Consider the following 23644-nt stretch of genomic DNA (forward strand, 5'->3'; position numbering starts at 1 on the left):
ACCAACTCTCTAAGGGTCCAAACGCTTAAATTTTCAGATTAAACTGCCTTTTTAGCCATTATTAAGAACAGTCTGTGGCTTCCACTAATCTGAATGCATTAAATCCTCCGTACAATTACGTTCTTTGCACATAGCCTAAAATTCTCTAAAATGAGCATATTTGGTCACTACCATCGCAGAACACAAAAGCAGGAGGGCATCGTAAGTGCACTCAAAGCATTTGACACTTGTATGTTCATGCTGTATTCCTTTTTGATAAAGAGAACAAAAAAAGGAAAGCCAGATGATCATTTCTAGTTACAAGTAGTAGACATCGTAATGGTTACAGAAAAGATATGGGGTGTTAATGGCCATATAATAAAAAACAGTACATTTTCAAAGGGAAAGTTTGCTTTACAGAAAATCTTTAAATCTAATTACACCTCTAGCATTCACTTTAAGGTGACAAAATTTTCCATGGAATTAGCAGTCGAGGCCACCACCCAAAGCACAATGAATTTTAGCCTTGAAGAGATCATTCACCTCTCCTCTACTCTACTAATATCCATCCTGCTTCACGTGCAAGCAATCATCTGCTGCAGGGGCTTTTCCCTGCCATCTGCTCCCTCCCCCTTTTTATCTTATCCCCACGTTCTTTGCTCCACTGAAGTCACAGGTAAAGAAAACCTTTGTGCCAAATAAAATGTTCATGTCACATTGACATTAAGTTAGTGAGGAGTTACTACAAATTAGAACTGCAATTTGTTTTCACAGCACTGCAAGAGCAAGGGGGGTAGATTTTTTTATAAATTAATTATATAATTAAATAAGCTTGCTGAACATTCTATATTTGAGAATAATTTACAAGCTAAAAAGCTCACAGAGTTTTTAAACATAGAATTAAAGTCCTTACCTTCTAACCACTTCTTTCCAGCCTTCCTCTCTTTTCTGGCCTCTTTTTGGACTAGTCAGATTCAGCTTTACATTTGGAGAGGTCAGAGGCAAGGAAACAGGCTTATAAGTAGCTGACAAAGAATTTGAATGACCTTCACCGTCAAGTCTGGGAACAGAAATGTACCGATTACAAATTACAGAATAAAATGACAGCATTAGAGTATACATTTCTGCAGCTTAGAACTACTAGCATGAACTGTTTTCATTCTTATTTTCTACCTGGAACAACTGTTAGATGACTTCATAGGTAGTTTTTTACCTTTTAGTCCACAGCCTATACCCTTCCTCCAAAAAGTGGAGTGCTAAACTGAATGAAGTAATACCAGAAGCACTAAGGACATCAGATTAAAAGTTTATAATAGGCGGTACACAGCCACCTAAGGCACATCCTGATTACGTGTCTATACTGTGTTCTTTTTGAATAGCTTTTTAAGAAAAGGTACTTTGGTAATAATGTCTCATTCTTACTAAGTACTTGAAAATGTCAGGTTTTCAGCTCCTATTGTTACAGATACCCTGGAAAGTGCTTCTACCCCTCACCCCCCATTTTATGGGTATGAGGTAACTGAGGCACAGATATTTGAGCCTATTTATGTATTTAAGTCCCAGTGACATTAATTTGGAGGCAGGTGCCCAAATATCATTACCTGTACTAATACAGCTGTAGCAATAGTCTAGTGATACAAACACCACAAAGTTTGGGTGAGAGAGAAAAAGAGAAAGAGAGAGAGAACAGGCAATCTCTTGTTAGGCTAACTGATCTATGTGGAGGTGAAAAAAAGCAGCACTGGGAGCTCACGACTTCATCTGCAGCACTGAAACATAGGCAGCAATCTTCACCAGTCAGAAAAACTAGCCTTATGTGATTTGACCCAGCAAATATATGGGATAGCTCGAAAATTTAGAGAGAAGCTCATGCTTCAGCTATCCTGCTAAGCATCACTCCTCCTCTTTACTACATGGAAGTTTTTATTCATCCATTTTATTCCCCATTCTTTACAGCATTTCATGGTCATTGTGTCTTCTTGCAGGCAAACTGTTTGTTTATACTACACTTGATATAAACTTCAGTGATCTATCCACATTTAAGTAACCCAAGAGTACTGATTATATGAAAAGCAACGTGTAGACAATAAGCCTTTTAAAATGGCAGCATTTTCTCTCTTTACCTTAGTAAGTTCTAGCTCTCTGATAATACACCTGCCCAAGGCATTTGAAAGTTCTATGGAGAACTTTACTTGTCCTCAGATAACTGTAAGATTGAGGCAAAGAGAACAAGCAAATGCATATTTAAGAAAAGAACAAGTCCATTGTGGAATATGGATTCCAGAGTAGACTTTACAAGCTTTTTTCTGCTTTGTCTGAAAATGTCTAGGTATGTTTTCAGAAAAGCATTGTTATGAAGTCTGAGTTTAAGTTCCAATCACAGGAGCTTTGTCATCGGCATATCTATGACTAAAGAGAAGAGGAACTCAGGAAGAGCAAATTTAGAAATGATTTTCAGACAAAGTCTGCCTAGTGCAAGAGCCAAAGAGCACCTGCAGAAGTTAATAAAATATACTAGCCCTGTTTTGATATTTATATACTGTCTTGTTTCTTAGGTGTACTTTATCTACCAGAAGCACTGCTTCTAACAAGGAGTTAGAAGTATGCATTTAGTTAGTCCTGCTGTAGTGAACTGCATAGGATTCCAAGGCTTTTGTAGGAGACCTTGGACGAAAGGTCAAAGGCAGAAACAACTTATGTTCATAAAACAGAACACAGACAAAATCCAATTTCTAACATTCCTAAGGGTAATCCAAAACACACACACACCAACCATAAGCGCTGACAAATATACTCATTCTGCACCTAACTTTAATCTGGGGAAAAAAAGAAAATCCCACTCTCTTCCCACTCCCAGACAAGCACCACAATCAGTCTGGCAACATCCCTCTCACTTGCTGCCCTTTTGATCCCATAATGTTTGCGTTCTTATTGAAGCTGGGTTCTCAGTCAGCCAGGTGCCCTGTAGATCAACCCCCGTATCCTCTCCCCTCCCTTAATGCAGGAAAAGAAAAGAAAAAAGAAAACTATGGAGGATCAGACTCATACTACTTATATGTAAAAATAAACAAAGACTACAGGTTCAGATGGGATCTAAGGTTTTTGATTCAGACCAATGACCTATTCAGAGACTGGTGTTATAAAAGTTATTAGCTCATTCCCTGGCAACTGAATGCATCTTCCAAACCGTTCATATGGCCCCTGTACATTCACCGAGTTCTTTTGACTCTCACCTCTGGCTCGACAAGGTTAAATCAAACTGGCCATCAACCTGGCAGGTGAAATGCTCAGAGTCATCAACTTCTTCCCTCCTTAAAACAAAGAGATTGCAATTCAAATAAGTTAATGATGAAACCATAAAACAATCAGAAGGTAGTGAAACCACTTCTGTAAATAGATTATAAGTAAAGCTGGCACTTCCTTTTTAAATTCCCAGCATATTCACTTTAAAATCTATTCTAATAAAGTCGACAATGCAACATGGATGCTTAAATAGCACAGAGAAAACTGGCTGTTTTGCTAAAGTAGTATTAAAAACTAGCCAGCAATGCCAAAAAATCTTATCTTTACCATTTTAAAGAGGTGGCATTCAACAAACTTGACAGTATTATTTAATAGCTACGCAAATAAGGCAAACTCAGTCTCTCAAGACTTTGGGAATGTACCAGCTGGTGTGAAGCTTAAGCTACACAAAATTTACATTGGCATAGGTAAAACCCTGTGAAACAATAGGGAAGCAATACAGCAGTCTCACCTCGTTGGTGTTTTTGAAGCCGAGGTGCTTGTTTTTTCTTCCTGAGAGGGGATAAGCAATGAGGCATAGCGCCGCTCAGAGGAATTTGTATCCATTGTGAAGTTCAACTCTTGGCTTTTACCTCCACTGCTACTTTCGCTGTTGCAATCTGTGCTATCCAAGTTATCTGAATCACTATTCCCACTTGCACCACCACCTCTTGGCTCTCCATTTATTTTATTTTTATCTGCTTTTTGCTGTGCTAGAGATATATGCTGATCTGGCAAAATTATCTGCATATTCTGAGGAGTCTCTTTTGTTTTATTTTTCTTATTTTTTCTATTTGTGCTGGGGGTAGTCACCACATTAGCTCTCTTCTTCCCAAAAGCATTTGTGAAAGTAGTTGAAGTCGCAGAAATTCCAATTGTAGTTGTAGTAGTTGCACTAGGAGGCTCTATAGGAACTTCTTGCTCCACTGAAAGAAAAACAGTTGATACACAATCAAAACCCACAAAATATAGAAATCAGTGCCCTGACTGAAGACACTACAGCTGAAGTTATGCTCCTTGCTGAGCTGTCAGACTATTTGCACGGCATTCAGCTGTAAATCCTCCAAGAGTGAAAGACTTTTGGGAACAAGGGGGGGGGCGGGGAAGTGAACAAAGGAGTTTTGCCAGGAACTCTGACTGTAGGAGGGGAAGAACCAGGGTAGAAGCTATGCAACGATGTCACAGTACCACAGAAGCCAGCTTTCAAACAGATTCCCTTACCTAGATGGTTAAAAAAAGGCACCCCCACAACTACCTTGTTCATAGAAACACTTGTTCTTTACCTTCATCATCATTTTCTTCTTCATCATCATCTTCTTGCAGTTCCAGAGTCTCTTTAGGCTTGTTTTCTTCATCTTCTTCTTGTTTTCTTTTTTGTTCCTCTTTCTTCTTCTTTCTCTTTTCCTTTCTTTTCTCCCTTTTAGCTGCAAGAGCTTGTTTTCTGCTCTCCTCTCTTGACTATGTAGGAGAAAAGGATCCATATTTAAACATTTTCACACAGACTAAGTTATACTTATAATTCAGATCTTCCCTAGAAATCTGGGGGGAGGGAGAAAGGAGAGAGCATGATGAACTAGAATGACTTTGTCACATACTGAATCATTCTGCAGAAACTGGGAAGACCTTACGGAATAACAGGACTAGCTGGTCCCAAAACTTCTAAGGAATGACAACAAAATAACAACCAAAACAGAGGTATTATAAAAATATAATTTTACTGGAAAACCAGCAAAATCTCTCATCATCTCAGTCCTTCCTCAAAAAACATTTAATAACCTCATTAATATTGTTGCAGCAATGTTCACATCTTTGACTCAAAAAGATCTCCCAGAGTATTTTAGAGAAAAAAACTGCTATCATTTTAACCACTTTTTTTAATACATGGAATCAGTCAAGTCAACTATGCTATACTGTAGCTTTGCACAGCAACTGATAGGTGTTTAACATGTCAGCAACCTGGAAAATTTAATGAACTAGTATGGAACTTTTTCGTCAAAAATTGTAAGAGCCTCCATTAAGAGAGCCCACTGAAGAGTTCTTAAGAAGCGTCTGCATTACTCTGGGACACTTCACAGTGTTCTCAGTGAGGAAGAAGCTGATTTTCCCCACTGTCTGCTCAACTCCATATAGCTCATCAGGCAGCTTGTAGGCTCTCCTTTGTAACACTGAGTAGAAGTCCATAAAATGCTTATGGACTACATCTTACACAATATATAACATACCATGTATCACACCACCAAGACTGAAGACCTCCCTTATTTGCATGTCATCTGCGCTGAAGTAATGCAAGAGAGCTACTACCTAAGGTAACTATTGCCAAGTCCAAGCTTTCCTAAAAAGGACAACAGAGTGGCTGAAGCAGAAGTCAGTTCTAATTTGCCACCCTCAGTATATGCTTCACTTTTTGTATATCAGAGGAAGGAAAGCACATACAGTCACAGCATGAAGAACTACTGCCCCAAGAAGCACCAACAGGAAATACAGCCTATAGATTAATACATAGTTCAAACCATTATGCTACACAACAGCAATTCTCTACTCACTTTTTCCAGGTCTAGCTCCTTCAGCAATATAGTTGCATTCTTATTTGCTTCTGCAGCCTGCTGGTCTTTAGCTTTCACAATCGTCTCCACACACTGGTGACACTTTTTCAACAGGTCCTGGAATGCAAACTTGTCTTACTACCTCCATAATAAACTAAAATTGAGGAGTGAGGCTTGCTCTACAAACATGAGATTAGCTTCCCTATATTCATAAACATACAAACTATTTCAACAGAATAGGACTCTAAACACTGGGGTTTTTTTAAGTTCTGTATTAAAAGAGAGACATGCACAAACCTCCAAATCAAACGTAATGAGCAAACATGTACATTCAGTTTTTGAATACTTAAGAATTTCTCAAGTATATTTTCGCTGAAAATAAGGGGCATAAGTATATTAACTTTGCTGAAGTTAAACTCACCTTGTCAGTTATTGTCGCTATGTATCGCATGCATTCAATGTCCGAAGGAAACTGGTTAACTTCTTTCACCAGGAACTGAACTACTTTCACATGGCCCTAGAATAGCAAAGAAAATTCTAATCTCTTGTATACAATTATCAACATTCGTTATCAAAATACAAGTTTGATATCTCTTAGTCCAATGCAAAAGACTAAAAACAAGCAAGAACACTTCTGGTAAGCTGCTGTTTGGGAAGAAAGGTAGTTACTGTTTGCTCAGTGTTGACAGCATGTCTGCTGTTCTACATCATGGTGGCAAAGACAAGCTCTCCCACAAGTATTTTTCTATTTTAAAATACATGGACCAAACCAGGCCCAAGGGCAGAGGCAGCTGTCCATGCTTTTAGTAACAGGCAGAACGACCCTCTTTAGACCCCACCTGTCACCCCAACCCACTCTCTTGCCACTCACACCACAGAGATAACTTAGATCATTCAGTTACAAGGTAAGTCTGATCAGGGAACTGAGCCACCTGAATATTATCGTGGCAAACACATTCGTCTGCTGCTGGATCCACTCCTTGATGGGGTACAGTGTGCAACCACACAGAAAGTATCCAACTGTTGCCTCTGATGTTATTTGAAAGCAATGGAGGGACAGCAGTGGCATGCTCAGTATTGCTGTTTGACAAAAAAGCTGTACGCTTATTTGATATTTTCTTGATATTTGTAGCAAAACAGCTACAGTTAATAAATTCCTCTGCTATAGCTATGCTCCTTGCATCCAACAACATAACTGATCAAACCATCACAAAGCAATGTTCTTCCTGCCAAGAAGAAAAGGCAGTGACAAAAGAGCCCACTACACAAAGTGTCCCACTCAACAACAAATTAGGAATGGAACAGGAGAAGCACAAAGAAATCAGGACAGCTTATTACAGACCGGTATTTTGTTCATCTCAAAAGCAGGACTGAAACAAGCAGTATAGTCTGCAGAAGTTTAGAGGGGACTATGGCAATCAAGACAGTAAAATGTCAAACAGTGAAAGTTTTTGGACAGTGTATAACTGGAAATAATAAAGCTAACACAGTTTATGGAACAAAGTTTTTCACCTCTCAAATCAGATCTGTGTGAAGTACACAGATTATGATTACTTTAAAGCAGGCATTTTATCAAAATAGTAATTTTGCTGTATTGTATTTGATTCTTCCAAAACCAAGCATTCAGATTTAAGACCAAATGAGAAACTCTATTTTGAAAACATTTAGCATTGAAACATAAAATTAAGTTGGTCTCTTACCTTGCGAAATGCTGACATAAGAGGTGTAATTTTCCGATTATCTGCAGCATCCACATCTGCTCCTGCTTGCACAAGCAACTGAACCACATCATAGTGACCACCATTAGCTGCCAACCACAGAGGTGTGTTTCCTTTCTTGTTACGAACATCAATATGCGCTCCTCTAAAAAAGTACAAGTGTAATCAAGTGAAACAACGTATGAGTAAACGTGGAAGTCAGGAAGTAAGATCACGAAAGATCAGAGTACAATTGGATATATAACTTTAATTACTGCAATCTAACGGCTAGAGAAATTCTGTCCCTGAAATCTGCCGTTTAAGTTGCAACGTAGTGACACAGGGATTATTTAAACCTCCCTCACAGAAACAAACACTCACTTAATGTAGCCTACTGCGCCACAGCTGTGCAACTAGCAACCACGGGTCCTTTAAATTATCATTAATGTGGTGACTACCCACAGGACAAAGCAGCCCCTTGAGATTTCAGCAGAGCATAGGGTTATGCTTGAAGAGCTCAAGAGCTACTTCCAGGCTTGCCCCCCAAGTGACAGCGGGGAAACGCTCATGTGGGAATTGATGAATTAATACACAGCCAACAGAGCTGCCAAGCCAGACACTGTTTGCTTACCTCTGGTCCCAGCTGCCTGCTTAGCTTAATTAACACTGGAGTAGCAGGCTACTCCGGAATAACACTGGAGAGTAGGGAACAGATACAACATCCTACTTCCAAAGCTTCCCATTCCCTTTGCTCTCAGATGCACGAGGCAATGTAAACAAGGGCACCCTGGCCACAGAGGAATACAGCTACAGAACAAATGTGCCGCTAATGAGAAGAAATAATTTACCGATTAATCAGGAGCTCACAGAACTTGTAGTGACCCTTATCTGCTGCAATTGTTAAAGCTGTATCTCTTGAGGAAGGCACAGGTGGAGCATTAACATCTGCTCCTTTATCAAGGAGAACCCTTCCAACCTCTGCATATCCTCCTGAAGCTGCTTCCATCAAAGGTGTGAGACCAGTCTGTGCAAAGAGAATGAATTACACAGTATGAAATTTGTACAATATACTTTGGATAAGACATAAATGATTTCTACACAGGGAAATCAGATATTTTATTTAGCGGCTTATATTTAGTTTAGGAGCCTAACTTCAAGCAGTCTCTTTCTCAAAAAAAAAAAAAAACCGAAACAAAAAAACCCAAACAAAACAAAACAAAAAACCAAAAACCAAATACTCTTGGGCTTTGATTTATACAAACCCAGGCAAACTGTTGACTAAGTACCACCAGATACCTGTCTCAACAGCAAAAACAAAGTTTACAACAGGCTCTCTAAAACAGAGGTTAGAGCAGATCCAAATAAAGACACACATGTTTCTAAGAAAATGCTCAGAAACTGGCTTTATAGCTTTTCTCTAGCCTCCCTTAGCACTGAGACTGATCTGGGCCCAACTTAGTTGCCAGGCTAGACTGTTAAACAAACTTATACCAGCTGCTAACATGCCCAACTGACCATTTGAGAGCTGGCTTTTATCCATATCCCCTTTTCTCCAGCCACAGTCATTCCAGAAGCAGGCGGGGTAGACAGACACAGCAATTATTTCAGCAGCCTTAGGAGTTACCAAAAATTCCTTTGTGCTGGGGAAATCAGTCTGGCTGTCTACACAAGCTTTAAGCTTGCTTTATGGCAGGAGACACAAAGCTGTCCCAGAGTACCAAAGGATGGGACCTGTGGAGCATTTCAGAGGCACAGAAAGTCACAGTACTGAAGCCACGGGTTCTACAGCAACGTAAAAGCTTTACAAAGTTTGACTGCACTACTTCTGTTGTAGACAAGAAATCTGTTCTATGTGAGAATCACTATAAGCAACACTATTCTCTTCCTGCCTAGACTTCACTCATATGTAAAAACATGTATATCTATCTGTTCTGTTAACGAGTATCATGTCAAGCTTAAACCTGAAAAGTTTCTCAGTACTACAGAACAAGAGTCAATCTAAGTTTAATTATGAACTCAGAAGGACCAGTCAGCTTTTCCCTAATGCAAAAAATTCATCATTGATGCTTTTGGTTTGTTTTTTTTTTTAAAAACCAAACTTATTTCACAACATTTAGTAAGTCCTCTGATTTAGTGAGTCCTCTGAGCCCAGAGAGACTCAAAGTAACATGAAAATCTGAAGAAACTTGATGACTCGGAGAAATCACCTGTTAGAAATAAGTCATAAGGAAAGGTGATTCACACACTTACCTTTGCCCTGTGCTCGACATTGGCCTTCCTGTCCAAAAGCAGACTGACCACCTCTGCTCGGCCTTGGAAACAGGCCAGGGTGAGGGCTGTATTCCGGTTGGTCTCAATTTGGGCATTAATATCAGAACCCATATCAAGCAACAGTTTCACGGCAGGTACATGGCCATTCATAGCAGCCAGCATCAGAGGAGAAATACCTAGCTTACTCCCGGTCCTAAAGGGAAAGAAACAAACTGCAGTTCCCAGAACCAGAGGAATGCTCTGGGAAATATAAGTGTAACTAAGAGGAACAAAATGTTTTGTTGTAAGCCAGAAAGGAACACGTAACGTATACAAATATAGACACTGACCTAAAATACTAGCATTTTTGAATTGATTAGGAGAAACCATCAGAGTAACTACGTGCAATAGACAATTGCAATTTACAAACAAGGAAAATACATTTCAGCTTTTAGACATTCAGATGGCTGAAGCACACATAAGCCTTAAAATATACTAAAAATCAAGGCTGCATCTGATTCATTCAGAAAAAACATGCTTCTAGCACAGCTGCAGTTTTAACTTTTTCTAGTGATAGAATATATGTAAGTTTTCTTAAAATGAATAAAGAGGAGGCTTAAGAGACATAGCTGTGTAAATTTGTTCCTCTTACTGAAAAAGACATCTTCAAACCCACACATAGAGCTGCCCTGAGTGCTTTGGCTGGTTCCTTTCCCTGGTTCTACTGGAAATAGTTTGACTTCTAGACCCCAGAATGGTGGAAAAAGGAAAGGAATAGGTTTGCAAACTACAATAATCCCTAAAAATTTAGGTATAAGGGAGATGAAGTTTGTGATAGTTAAAAGGCAATTTAAGAGCACTAAGATAACATGAACATAAAGGATAACATCAGTGTAGAAAGGCTGCAAGGAGGTCTGAAAGCACTAGATTCCAACCTGTGCCTTAGTACGCAGCCAACAATGGAGTGTTTGTGCTATACTGCAGTTCAACTGGTGTACACAGTACATTACCTTGAATTAATTTCTGCCCCAGCATTAAGAAGAATCTTGATGATATTAACATAGCCACCAGATGCAGCAAGGCTTAATGGCGTATAATCAGACACATTCCTATGTTCTTTATTTGCTCCCCGGGCCAACAGCAAATCAACAACCTGAAAAGACAGCATGCATATTAAAAGACATATTGTGGCCTTCACTATTATCCAGAAAGTGAAAGGATTCCTCTTTTGCTTTACTTTTACATACGCACTGTACAGACTTAGCAACTGATGAATACATCAGCTAATCTGCGTGGGCTGTAGCAGTGCAGCACTTGTCTTCCAGAAAGATTATTTTACCTAATCAAAAATGCAAGGCTTTAAAGTGAAGCTCTTCCTGTGAATCTTAAGTTTGCAAACAAGGGATCTATCCTACTCCCATAATGTCACACACTGTTTGAGTGTCTCTTTCAGAAACTCCCACAACTTTAATTCAAATGACACTTGAGCCAAGTTTGACCATCTGTATTACACCGTCTTTCCAACAAAACACATGGTAAAAATCAGACTGACTGATGTTAATGGAAGCTTGAGGAAGCTTTTATCAGAAGCTGCTTAAAAGAAATAAAAGGAGGAAAAATTAAAACATTTCTGGTGACATACTGCACTTTAGTGGGCCTCATTTTACTACTAATATAGGCTAGGTGATTTTCAACTAAGCCAGAAAAAAGGTTGCCTCACAAGTTGCTAAGCCAGAAACGTAAGAGGCAGATTCTGGCATAAGGAAAAAAAAAAATAAAGAGGAAGAACAAAAGACTTAAGTAGTTCAATAAGTAATGCTATCACAGGCCACACTGATCTCTCCTTTTATTTGTGAGCAGCACTTTTACTGTTAAAGATCTGCAATTGAAAAGTCAAAGTGGAAACTTTCCAATTTTGGCCAACTGTTTTAATCTTTAAAAGTTCCAAAACTTACCACTCCTGTATCTGGCACAGAGCCCTTTGCCATCTCCATGCCATCTTCTAAGCTAGTATGCCCATGACTAAAGTAGGAAGGATTTAACAAATCTTATTTGAACCAAGGAAAAAAAAAAAAAAAGCTGAGAGAAAAACTGAAACATCCTTGAAAGACTAGTATAATGTGCCCTGCATTACATCTGCACTTATCAGCCCTGCACATTACCACTAAAACCACGTACTGCCAACACAAAATTCCAGTTTCTGTCGTTGTGTGCCTGCACTGGCTGTTTTAGTTTTGAGAGCAGGGAAGATGCATAAGGGAAGTGTTCCGTGAATAAAGTTATTCATTAAATATCTCTACCTCCCTCACAAAAGTACTTATCTTGCAAGGATACATCGACAGAAGAATGACTACAAGTTATAACAACCATTAGCTAACAAAACTGGGATAGCCAAGGGAGAAAAGAATAAATTCCCTTTCCTCTTGGAAGAAGAAAAAGACTTAAATTAGCTACACTTCTACAGGTTAAAAACCTTCCAGAAAAAGGATGATTTATTATACCATCAACAAAAAACACTGTACAAAAAACTATCTACAAGAAACAATTCAAACCCATTGAGGACAAACACATCTGTACCTCTTGGCGTCCACCAGAGCATGCCAACGAAAGCGGAGTATCCTTTGTGCGCTCAGACTGTGCTTCTATATCCCCACCTTTGTCTAGAAGAATTTCCACTACACCAACATGTCCAGCAGTTGCAGCCAGAATCAAAGGCGTAAAACCTAGTAACAAGAGAACATGTTAAAAGCAACCTTGAGAATCTCAAAAGTATTAAGGAGCAGAAATGCACAAAAGGGTTAATTCACAATGACTTCTATTGATCAGACATGTGTTCCTCAGACTGGGGGTTTCCTGGTATACGCCACAATCTCAGACCCTTTCCCAGCCCTCTTCTGACCCTGACACATCCAGGCTCTGATTCCATCCAAATATAATTAAAGGCTCTTCAAAAGAAATCTAAACAGTACTTGCACTGATCAGTTTGCATTAAGTTCCAACCAACTCATCTCTTTAGAGAATTCCTATTTAATAAAGCTCCAACAAGCAAACACATCTGCACTGTGCATGTTGCTTATTTCCAGTGGTCAATGTGAGTTCCAAGGAGAGTGGCATGGTGGTTTTGTTCTCTCAGCTCTAAAAGATTTGAGATTTTGCTGAACTCTTATTTGGAACAATATGATACACAACCTGACAACTACTCCCCCTTAGCTTTGTCAGCCAAGATTTGATATTTACCCCCATTAGCCACTCTGATCTAGTATGCTGAGGTCTTTTGTAGAGGGTGAATCATAAGGACGTTTTGCAAATCTGCTTAAGATACCACTCAGATGCACTTCCTTTCAAAAATACAGACAGAAAGGCATGCAATGTCACTGGCTTTATATGGCCAATTTTTCTACATGAAGTGCAAGAATGCAATTCTACATTTTTGCAAGCTTTGGTAATTTTCTGAAGCAAAGAATCCCGAATCTCAATTTGAAATGCCCTGTTTCAAGTTGTAGTTCATGGTCAAACTGTTTTACTGTTTTAGCTTACCCTTCTTGTCTCTGTGTTCAATATTGGCACCACGTGCTATCAGTACAGATACAAGTTCTTCATGACCTCCCGCACATGCAAGGGTCAGAGCGGTGTCATGATTACTTTCAGTCTTCACGGTTGGGAAGAAAAAGAAGCAGATATTCAGAAACTGAAAATACTTTAAGAGAACTTTAACATTTTTAAGACAGTACTACATTAAATTTTCCCTTTCAGAACTTATCAGAAAGCAAATCCACTCAAAACCAATTGCAATTACTCACATGTGCATCGATGTCAACTGAAGGATACATAGGGAGCACCGACTGCGAGGGCACATTGCTCGATGCCTGTGAACAAGGCTCAGGTGTAGGGGATTCGGTAGCATGCGAGGAGCTGGTGGAGCCACTGGGCACTCTGCTATTCACAGCTGAAAAGTAACACCGTGTTATTAATCCACTCTTAGGAATGCCACATTTTATATGAAAAATATTTAGTCCCGTAAAACTGCAACGGTCTAGTATCAAAACAGTAATGGGGGGAAACAAATTAAGTGTTCCTAAAAACAAATGAGTTGGTGTCTTGCGCAAAGAAGCTTTCCAGCAGTTAAACAGTGTAAGCATCGTCTCCAAACTGTGTTAAAGTCAGAAAATAATTTTATGAATTAGTCTGTATGCATTACAAGTATGAATTATGAAGATTATTAGTTATCCTTTTCAAATTGTAACCTTCACTGTTAGAGTTCAATCATATGCTCAGTCTAAGCAGGCAAATGATTTATCACTAAAACACAAACCTATGTTCAGAAATACAGTCTCATTCTGGAATTCAAAAGTTTTTCACATAAAGGTTAGTGCACACCTAGTCTCCAGAAAAGGTTGTCAAAGCAAGATGACTGAAAGCAACTTACACCATTAATGGTGTCTCAGAGTTAAAACAACCCAGGAAGGGTGGAAGAGAAGCAGACAGGAGGGGGCAGTCAACAAAAATAAGAAAACTGAAAACTGTCTGTGCTCCCTAAAATTTATTCTGATTGATCCACAGCCTGTAAAAGATTTCATCCTTAAGATCTAGTGCAGCTCAGGGACACAAGGAATGCAACTTTATCTTTTCTAAAAAAACTAACAATTTAAAAAAAAAAAATTGATAACAGTCCGATTTTACTCAAGTAGTTTTACCAGAACAAGCAGAGAAATATCCCTGCACATATATACCACAGGACCAAGACCTCTGCCTGCCTTTGTAACCAAATGAGAGTCTGAGGGGAGCCCAAACGAATCTAAGGCTCAGCTGGGATTACTTAGCAGGAAGGTCTAACAAACCTATCCACTAGCTATGAGTGCACTTTAACTACAGTAAGCCATGATAACATAGCAGCTGGATTTGGCAAGTATTGTCACTGCTGGATTGCCAAATTTCTATACTGTGCAGCCTCATTAGATGGAATACCTGGTTAGCTTTAATTATTCCAAAACACACAGTATTTTGTAGTATTCGAACAAGCAACTGATGGAAGAACTGCAGGTAAGAAATAAGCAGCAGCATTTTGCTTTTGTCCAAGTGTTTCAAGAAATAAGGGAAGATGAAGGATGAAGTCAAACCTGGGTACGACTTAAGAGAAATTTTTGCAAACCTTTCCCAGCTCAACCTTCCCAATTCCATTGACAAATTACACACCAGCAATTACTCATAGGAAAATGGTGCAGACAGAAGACTCTTAGAAAAATCCTCAACATGACCACTAATACCACTAATTCAGCCTATAGGACTGCATATGCGCGACAAAAAGAAACACAGACTGGAGCAAGTTTAGATGGGTCACTTCAGTTGGGTTCTGGAAACATGGTGGGCGTTTGTCACTGAAATTTTGGGAGGTGACAGTTTTCAATTGTATTCAAGTAAAGCATTCTCCTTGGCACATAGGCAAAAACCAGCATTAACGTTTGGCTACCACATTTAAGCCACAAAGTACTGTATCTGAATTCAGAGTTGACTTTTGCTTCACATTACAACCTTCATGAGCAAACCAGGTTTGTATTAAAAGTTTCAAATATAAAAGCTCCCACACTTCATCTGCTTACTATGGATTACCACCTACAGCAGCAGATGAGCATTAATTAATGCAATACAGTTGTTTTCTTGCTCAATGCACTGAAGTGCAAGATACTAATTGGATTTCTAAAGATTATTCCTTCCAAAATACAAGACACCAAATCACCCTGTTAAGGACTTATATTAAATCAAACTGGTCCTTCCTCGTGAAGGACACTGGCTCAATGCCTTCAGATCTTGCAGCTATAGATAAATCCAAAACCACATGCCTGTGCTGTGCATACAAAGCAGGGGTGTGCAGAGGGACTCCACTTGAGCCAGTTTAAGGGTCCTTAATGTAATATATTCGGTGTTGCTGTTACAGGTTCCACAAATTTTCTACATTTCGCAACCATGACTGACAACGTCCAAGTACTTCTTGCATACTTTAGATTTTCATCATGTGCTTGAAACATGAGTGTGCGCTAAGCACTTCACGTGCACAATAACAATGATGTCAAACGTGAGAGAGAACACCAAAGGCAGTAGAAATGCAGATAAACCCTGTACTGATACCCCAAACTCTTGTTTAAAATAAGATCTAACAACAGAGTCCTGCAATGCCCACTGATTAATCATCCCCTCTATAACTACTGAGTTTACAAAACTGCAGGATTTTTTTAAAGTGTAATTTTCTATTTCCTTAGTGTGTCTGGCAAGCTGGCCCAATGGAAGAGCATCAATGTAATTTGTGCTCTGTGGAGCAAAACACATCTGAGAACTTCTACCTCCATTTTATGGGGCTGATTTAGCTCAGCCTATGTTACACAACAACATATAGACTTTTAACTCAAAGATGACCTTGCAACAACGGTTCCAACATCCCTTCGCATACATTTGTATGAAATTGGAGTTAACTTGTATTTCCCCAAGTCTGTTTCTGGATTAGCAACCTTGATCACGGGAGGCGGGACAGCTACTGCTCCTGCAAACCCCATCCAGGGAGACAAGGTTGTCTTACTGATGGGACACAATGGGAGAGCCACCTCTCCGCTTCTGCCTCCCGCTACCAGGAGAAGCCCAGCCATGGCCTCGGTGATGGCTTCATCGGTGTGACACCGGCCCCAAGGAAGTCGAGGATGTCTTGCCGATCACTAGTCTTTAACAGGTCATACTCTCAGCACCAGAAGCTAATGTGCACTCTCCCCGAGGAGCAATACCACCATACCTACTCCAGACTTTCATCTCAATAATTGGCATTAACGCAGGAATGACTGCGGCACTGCAGCTTGACAGTGGAGAGCAGCACTGGCACTGCCTGCGACTCCAAGGGGAAAGGCTAGCTGGAGGGCATAAAACCAACCGTGGGGGATGATCACCTTCAGCACCTCTATGCCGCACCACAGGATTTTAACAGACTAGAAAAATGTGCGGCTTTCACTCTCTAAGACGACAAGGGGGAAACATTCCAACATGCAGATTCCTTCCTACTGAACAGGCGTTTTGTCTTTTCACCAGGAAAGGTACCGATAAACACACTGATAGCCAGGCACTGATTAAAAAAAAACAAATAAAAATCAATTTTCACAATGTGTACCTCAGATCTTTATAAAACACCTATTTTGTGACATAGGTTTTGGATGTTTCCATAGACTTCAATATTCAAAAGACTTGTATTTAAAAAAAAAAAAAAAAAATTCTACACATGACAAAATCCAGATTCCCCACATTTTAAGAAGGTCTTGCAACTTTCCAAAGGGACTTTCTTTGAATCAGTGTGAAGTCAAAGACAGGTCTCCAAAGACATGGATGACTATTTTCCAAAGTTATGAAAAAATATCACAGGAAACATGAGTAAAATAAAAGGAAGCAAGAACTTGGTATTAAGTATAACTCTGGAGGCATTTGCAGAACCTTGAGCAAGCAGCTCTGGATGAGACTGCAGCTGTAGTCTGAAACCGCATCTACTGTCATTCAGTGAGCATGGACATTCATGAATACCAGACTTGGATTTCAGTTCCCCTTTCCTCAAAGGAACTGGGATTTTTAGGACAAAGAAAACAATTCTTTTTCATGACTGAGCAGTCTTTCAGCCTGTCCATGCAGCTTCTCAGTAACATGTTACTGCACAGAGGCTTTTGCACATTGGTAACTGCAAGTCGTTTTATGAGTCACCATTTCTCACCCCAGATTATCCTAGTAATCAGTTTTACTCCAGACAGCAATCCTAAATACAGTAACTCAGATGTCACCTTCCAAATCATTACCTTAAAATACCACAATTCTGTATAACCGACCACAACCAGAATTTCAGAACCAAATAACAGTTAATAAAGTTTCTCAAAACACACCTGGAATTTCAGTATACAAATGGGAGCTCGCAGTAGGAGAGTCAGACAGAAGCACACAGAGATGCCACCTCCTGACTAAAAATACCAGCCAAGTAGAACAAACAGGAATAAATATATTCCAACTAGAGACAAAACCTAGCAACAAAGAAAAGAAAGTTCCTCATCTTGATTACCCTAAAACAGCAAAAAAGCCTCAATTCAGATACTGCCAACTAAGAAATCTACTGTGGTAAATGCATAATGTGAACTGAAACTCCAACTATGCAAGACAAGATGCCTCAAGAAACCAAACGTGTACTGAGTAATGAAAATTAGATCCAAAACGTCCTCTTCTATTGGAAGATGTGATGCAAAGTAATTATTGCTTTCCCACTCTAAACTGCACAACATCTATCTCTCTTCTGTAAACCCAATTAAAATTTTGACTGTATTAAGTCACACCTTCAAAGATAGGATTAGTTGCAAGATTTTTGCTTCAGCACATCTAAATAAACTCCATTACAACCAAAACGTTCTGAGTGGAAAGAGCTCCTTCATTTTTAGGTTTTACCTGACTTTCCAAAGGTTAGTCGGTTACTTCTGTGTAGCTTTATGAAAGAGGGGACTCAGGTACATATCTACCAGTGACTGACTGCCAGCGAGACTTCCAGCACCTCGCACCTTGACATCAACCATCTCAACACCTAGCAGCTGACAAATTATGCCAGCAGACTGTCAAGATAAATACTCCATTTACTTATGTTGTCACAATTAAGTTAGTCAGCAAAATAAAGATCTGAGGCTTTGTAGAAATGCAAGTTCTCCCTTACAACTAGTCTCAACTGACGCTTTGAAAAATTTGCCTCTTACATCGTCACTGGTAAGAGCAACAGTAAAAGGTATTCCAGTGCAGAGGGCAAAAAAACAGATTTAACATTTCTGTTCTTCTGAAGCAGACCTGATACAAACTCAGCAGGAATAAAAATGTTCATACCTCTTCTAAACCAAGAGTCACTCACCACCATTACTGCAGCTCCACCAGTGGTACTGTGATCAAGGGAGACACTTCATCAGCACACCCGAGTGTGAGACACAACTTCTCTAAGAGACAGACTTCCCGTGCACCAGGCACAAGCCCCTTAACAATTTTATCTGGCATCTGTAGCACGTATGTAAAAATCAGTTCTTACAACAGTTTTTATTGCTCAAAATTTCTTTACAAAATTAAGGATTAATGGGCAAGTTTGTGGAAAAAGGTCAAGTGCATTTTAAATACAGATCAAAGAGTTGGAGTAGGAGTAGGTAGATTCACAGTTTGTTTTTAAACATACATAAATCTGGGATATAGTAGGATTATAATTTACACAGGGATCACTCTTTTACACAGTTTGGATTTAAAAAGTGAGCAAAATACCTAATTCTCTTCCAACAATTTTTTGGGAGGAGGGAAGTAAAACAAACTTATGATTTTCAGAAGAAAATATATTTCAATAAAGCAACATCAATACATTTTTGCAGGAGCCTCTGGAATTGGACAGCTAAAGTTTCCTTGAATTGCATTTCTGTAAATATAGTTTCTAATAGTTGTAGAAGAGCATGCTATTTGTATCAATTTTTTAAATAAGTAAATCTCATTTCTTAGCAAAAAATGTCTTTACTTCGCAAAAACAGTAAACAGTTTCAGAAAATGAACCAATGCCTATTCACATTTTTTTTAATTATTTTTAAGAAAGTTTTCTGGTTGTTTGCAATCTTTTTTCAAACGGCACAGTTCTCACACTCAGCTGACTGCAGCAGTTTTTCATTCTGGGTGCACTGAATATTTTGGACGTAATACACAGCTGCTAACCATGAAAGGGTATGTACTGCATGGTCTTGTGCCAGATATGTTAAACTGTCAGCAACAGGTACTACTCCAAAGATTAAGCCCTTGTTGATTATGTTTTGCCTTAACCATTCAAATTTTCCTCCTCGCACGCTCCCGTGCCAAATCATGAGTAATGAATAATCCAATTGCATTTTTGTTTTAATGTTGGCTGAATACTCTGAAGAGCACTGTCGAGTGGGGGAGGGAGGCACACCATGCCAAAAAAGGGGGAACTAAGACCGATTCTATATAATACAAGAGGATTTCTTTGAATTACACTGTATAGCTGAAGGGAGCTGGTACAACACACCACACTATTCCACCAGCTATGGTTTCCATGGGAGGTTGCAAAGTTGCAGGTAGCCTCGACTTGCATGAGCTTGATGCAATTAGCATTCTAAAAGTTCACAGGAACGGCTGGGCAAAAGGTCTTACCGCACAGTTCTACAACCTTGAAATGAACTTAAGAGGATAGGGCAGTGACTACGAAGGGGGCGTGGGGGGGGGAAGACAGGAAAATAAGGGCTGAGGGACAGACACAAGGTGCAAAGAAAAGCTGAAAAACACCGAATTAAAAAAAACTACAGACCAAACAACACTGGCTATATCCTACATACCTCCAGCAGCAAACATCAATCCTAGTCAAATCCATGAAATGAAGTCAACCAAAACGATACCTCTTTTTCCACAAGGGCACTCACACAACCCAATGTGTGGGAACTTCCATTCCTCTTCACATCGTTATCAACAAATGGAAGGATGTTTCGATTTTTGCTTTTCATCCAGATAACAGGACACATTTTTGCCATATGTTCTATCTAACAAGCAGATATTCCTGTACAACAACCAGGTTTTAGAGGGTATTCTGAAAACACAAGCCATTACAGAACTGAGCGGTTGTACGTGGATTCCAGGTTGCGTTTAAACTGTAGCAACACCTTGAGCAGCAAGGAGAGGGACACATTTGTCCATACAAGTGACAATAATTTGGCTTTTTCTAGAGATGGCTACTACACTGAAGAAAGTCACTGAGGTATAAGCCTGTATAGAAAATTCTACAGAAGATATAGAACTGTCACGCTTTCAGGCTTCCTAATGGGCACTACTAATCACTCATAAGGCTTTTTAAAGAAGCACAGAAAAAGATGAGGCCAAAGGGGCTAAAACAGGTCTCCAGTACAGGAAGTTTTGCACTTTGGAAAAAAGATATTTAAAAGTCTCATGTTAGAATTGGAAGTCACTGTTAGGATTAATAGCACTAATCAGGAACTTTATTCTTAAGCAAGTATTCCCAAACTGGAAAACCCCAAGATGTTTTTGGAGGGAAGGAGAGAGAGGGAAACTGAGCACACAAATTAATGTAAAAATAGGTATATTTCTTAACCCACCTGCTATTAGGTCATCAAGAGTGTCGGTAAGCGTCTGTGCTGGAGTGGCAACCATTAATCCGTCTGGTTCTTGAACTAAGAGCCCCTGCCCAGCAATTTGCTGCTGCTGTCCTACATTCTGCTGATTCCCTAATGCTTTCTGAAGTTCAAGAGACTCTGTCCCATTATAACCTAAATTACCAGAAAAATTACATTGCGGTGCTGGCAAAGGCTGGATAGGGACAAACTCTATTTGTTCAGCAGGTGGTGGAGACTGTTGTTGCTCGTCATCTTTAGACAAGATTGTGTCAACCTGAGGTAACCCTGAAAAGTTATCCTCTGGCAGACCCTTATCGGCTTCCACTTCTGGGAAGACCCCTGTAAGTGGGCACTGCTGCTGCAGGGGAAGTGCTGTGTCTGTCTGACCTTTGGTCTCCAAATATTCTTTGGTAAACTGCTGTTGGGTTTTCATCTGCAACTGCCTTTCCACCTTCTGCAGCTCCTTCAATATTTTCTTCTTCTTCTGTACTTGTTCTTCTCTGTTCTTTTTAAGTTCTTCAATCTTATCTTTATTTAAAGGTTCACCTTGAATTAATTCCAATGATTTAAGTTGTGCTTTTTCAATAGCACTAATTCTCTGTCCAAGTTCATTCAGCTTGCCTTCAGTCTCTTCTACTATGCATTCCAAAGGCTGGTATGGGTGAAAAGGTGGCAGTAGGTCCTTATCTGCTACCTGCAGGGAACTTGACTTCTGCTTGGATGCACCTAAGCACATGAAAAATGTTTGAAAAAATGCCATGCTGAAGATACCCCAAACCTCCCCTCTCACCCACCAAAAAAATAAAAAAAAAATAAAAAAAAAATCTTTACAACTAACACTGCACATCTGTCAAACCACAGAAAGGTAAACCCTACACTCCATGTTAAGACAAGAAAGGACAAACCATATAGCTGGAATTTTCAATATTGATCCTAATATCCCTTCGAACACAACTATTTTAATCTTAAGGAATAAGGAACCTTTACGGTTTCTGACATACATGATAATGCATCTGGGAAGTGAAATCAGCAAGAATAGCAAGGCAATTTAAATAATTTACTGAGTTCCCAAAGTTGTTCTGGTGTGCAAAGCAATTAAACTAAGACTATTTTCCAGAGGCTAACTTCCAACAGCAAGGTTACAAGCAAAAGTAGTCTATATTTGAGAGAAGAGTAACTCTACAGTAAGATCAGTGTTTTGAACTAGTATTTCTCCAGACAGTATAGCATTCCACCTTTACATTACAAACCAAATCCTGCCAGTTCAGACTTAATGTACACAAATATATTTTGAAGCTTTAGCACCTTTTTAAAAGTTCTGAGACAAAATTAACAGCTTGCTTGCCTCCCTCTCTCCAGTAACAAATTAACAATTCTGCTCACTATTAAGACTTAAAAAAATAATCTTCAACACAAATCTAGCAATGAACCAAGCCAGGGCAGCGCTTCTCTGAGTGCTCACTGCCTTCAAACAACTCAAGGCTGCTTTCCCAACAGCCACATCTGTGAAACCTCCAGTCAGATCTTGCTAATAGGAATCTATTAAGTGCTGAAATTTTAATTATGATTTCAGTGTAAGAAACTTTAATTAAAAATGTGGAAGGTTTTAGCCTGATCAAATAATTTTCTGCACTAACACTCATTTGCTATACCCAAAGAGTGATATATGTAGCTTTTAAAAAAAAAACAAAAAAACCCAAAAACCCAAAAAACCAAAAAACCCACACCCCAACAAAACAACAAAACAAAACTTGAATATTTACAAAGCAGACTCATTCAATTAATCATTAAAAGGGGAATTAAAATTATGTACAGTTTGAGCTATGGCTTAATTAAGTTACCTAAACATCACACAGTTAAGTGAAAATATAGATGCAAGAACTAAGTCCCAGATCAGTCACTAGCTCTGGAAGGATTAAATTTCCTAAAACACCAATTTATTTCTCTCTGGGCCTTCCTTCACCAAAATACTAATTCACAAGTGACTTCAATTTGCATTGCTGTCAAAACAGGAGTCACATACACCTCACTCTGAAATGAAATCTTTTTTTGAGGAACTAATTGAAAAAGAAAACAACTGTGAGAATTTTCTCTTAAAAGAGAATTTTCTCTTATAAGGAGAAAGAACAAATATTAAAATAGAATTGAACCAACTCTGTGCTGAATACCTTCACTAGACCCCCTGGAGTGAAAGCAAATCATATCTAAATTTAAGGAAAACAACAAAAATCTTAATAACCCCAGGAAATATCCCAGCATCCCACAAACACTGTGGACACCCTTCAGTAGGTTCTTTCTCCAGCTCAGTACTTTACATGGCTGCCTTGTACTGGTCAGTAGTTCCAGCTGAATACCTATTCCAACCACTACTATTATTTTGTCTCTGAAACATAAGTGAGTCCCAAGACAATTTCTTGGAAAACAATACGGAATTTGACTAAAGTTTAGCAATAACTTGCTTTGTGCTGGCTGGTGGATATTTAACTCAAACCTGCTATAATCTGCTGGCTATTTGGCTTTGTAGTGTACTTAGGGTTTATATAGTTATCCTTCCATTTTAAAAAGTGTGACTTATAGTGTAAGTTTTGCAGACTACTCTTGAAAAATATATTTGCACTCACCAAAAGTCTCTGAAATGCTTGTCTATATCTGTTAGAAACTAATAAAAGTCAGTTAGTGTCTTTTGAAACTAAGCTGCTCCACTGCTGAAGTAGCAGAAACATACAGTAACCTAACTGCAAAT

The 23644-nt window shown here is 39.1% G+C and overlaps 1 protein-coding gene across 2 annotated transcripts in view; it reads right to left on the minus strand.

Annotated features, from left to right (window-relative positions):
• The window catches only part of ANKHD1 (ankyrin repeat and KH domain containing 1), a 116076-nt gene that overhangs the window by 14798 nt on the left and 77634 nt on the right, over nucleotides 1-23644 (minus strand). Inside the window, exons 16-29 of one of the 2 annotated variants that reach the window (XM_050905536.1) lie at nucleotides 20884-21627; nucleotides 13552-13697; nucleotides 13289-13400; nucleotides 12329-12474; nucleotides 10762-10904; nucleotides 9752-9965; nucleotides 8350-8525; nucleotides 7505-7667; nucleotides 6226-6321; nucleotides 5805-5921; nucleotides 4545-4719; nucleotides 3734-4187; nucleotides 3213-3290; nucleotides 893-1039 (exon numbers count right to left, since the gene is read on the minus strand). In XM_050905536.1, coding sequence (XP_050761493.1) covers nucleotides 893-1039; nucleotides 3213-3290; nucleotides 3734-4187; nucleotides 4545-4719; nucleotides 5805-5921; nucleotides 6226-6321; nucleotides 7505-7667; nucleotides 8350-8525; nucleotides 9752-9965; nucleotides 10762-10904; nucleotides 12329-12474; nucleotides 13289-13400; nucleotides 13552-13697; nucleotides 20884-21627 — 2911 coding nt within the window. The remainder of the gene's footprint in view (nucleotides 1-892; nucleotides 1040-3212; nucleotides 3291-3733; nucleotides 4188-4544; nucleotides 4720-5804; nucleotides 5922-6225; nucleotides 6322-7504; nucleotides 7668-8349; nucleotides 8526-9751; nucleotides 9966-10761; nucleotides 10905-12328; nucleotides 12475-13288; nucleotides 13401-13551; nucleotides 13698-20883; nucleotides 21628-23644) is intronic. The other variant, XM_050905537.1, reaches the window with a different exon arrangement.

This window comes from Gymnogyps californianus, chromosome 14, assembly GCF_018139145.2.
Source record: "Gymnogyps californianus isolate 813 chromosome 14, ASM1813914v2, whole genome shotgun sequence".
Classification (NCBI taxonomy): Eukaryota; Metazoa; Chordata; class Aves; order Accipitriformes; family Cathartidae; genus Gymnogyps; species Gymnogyps californianus.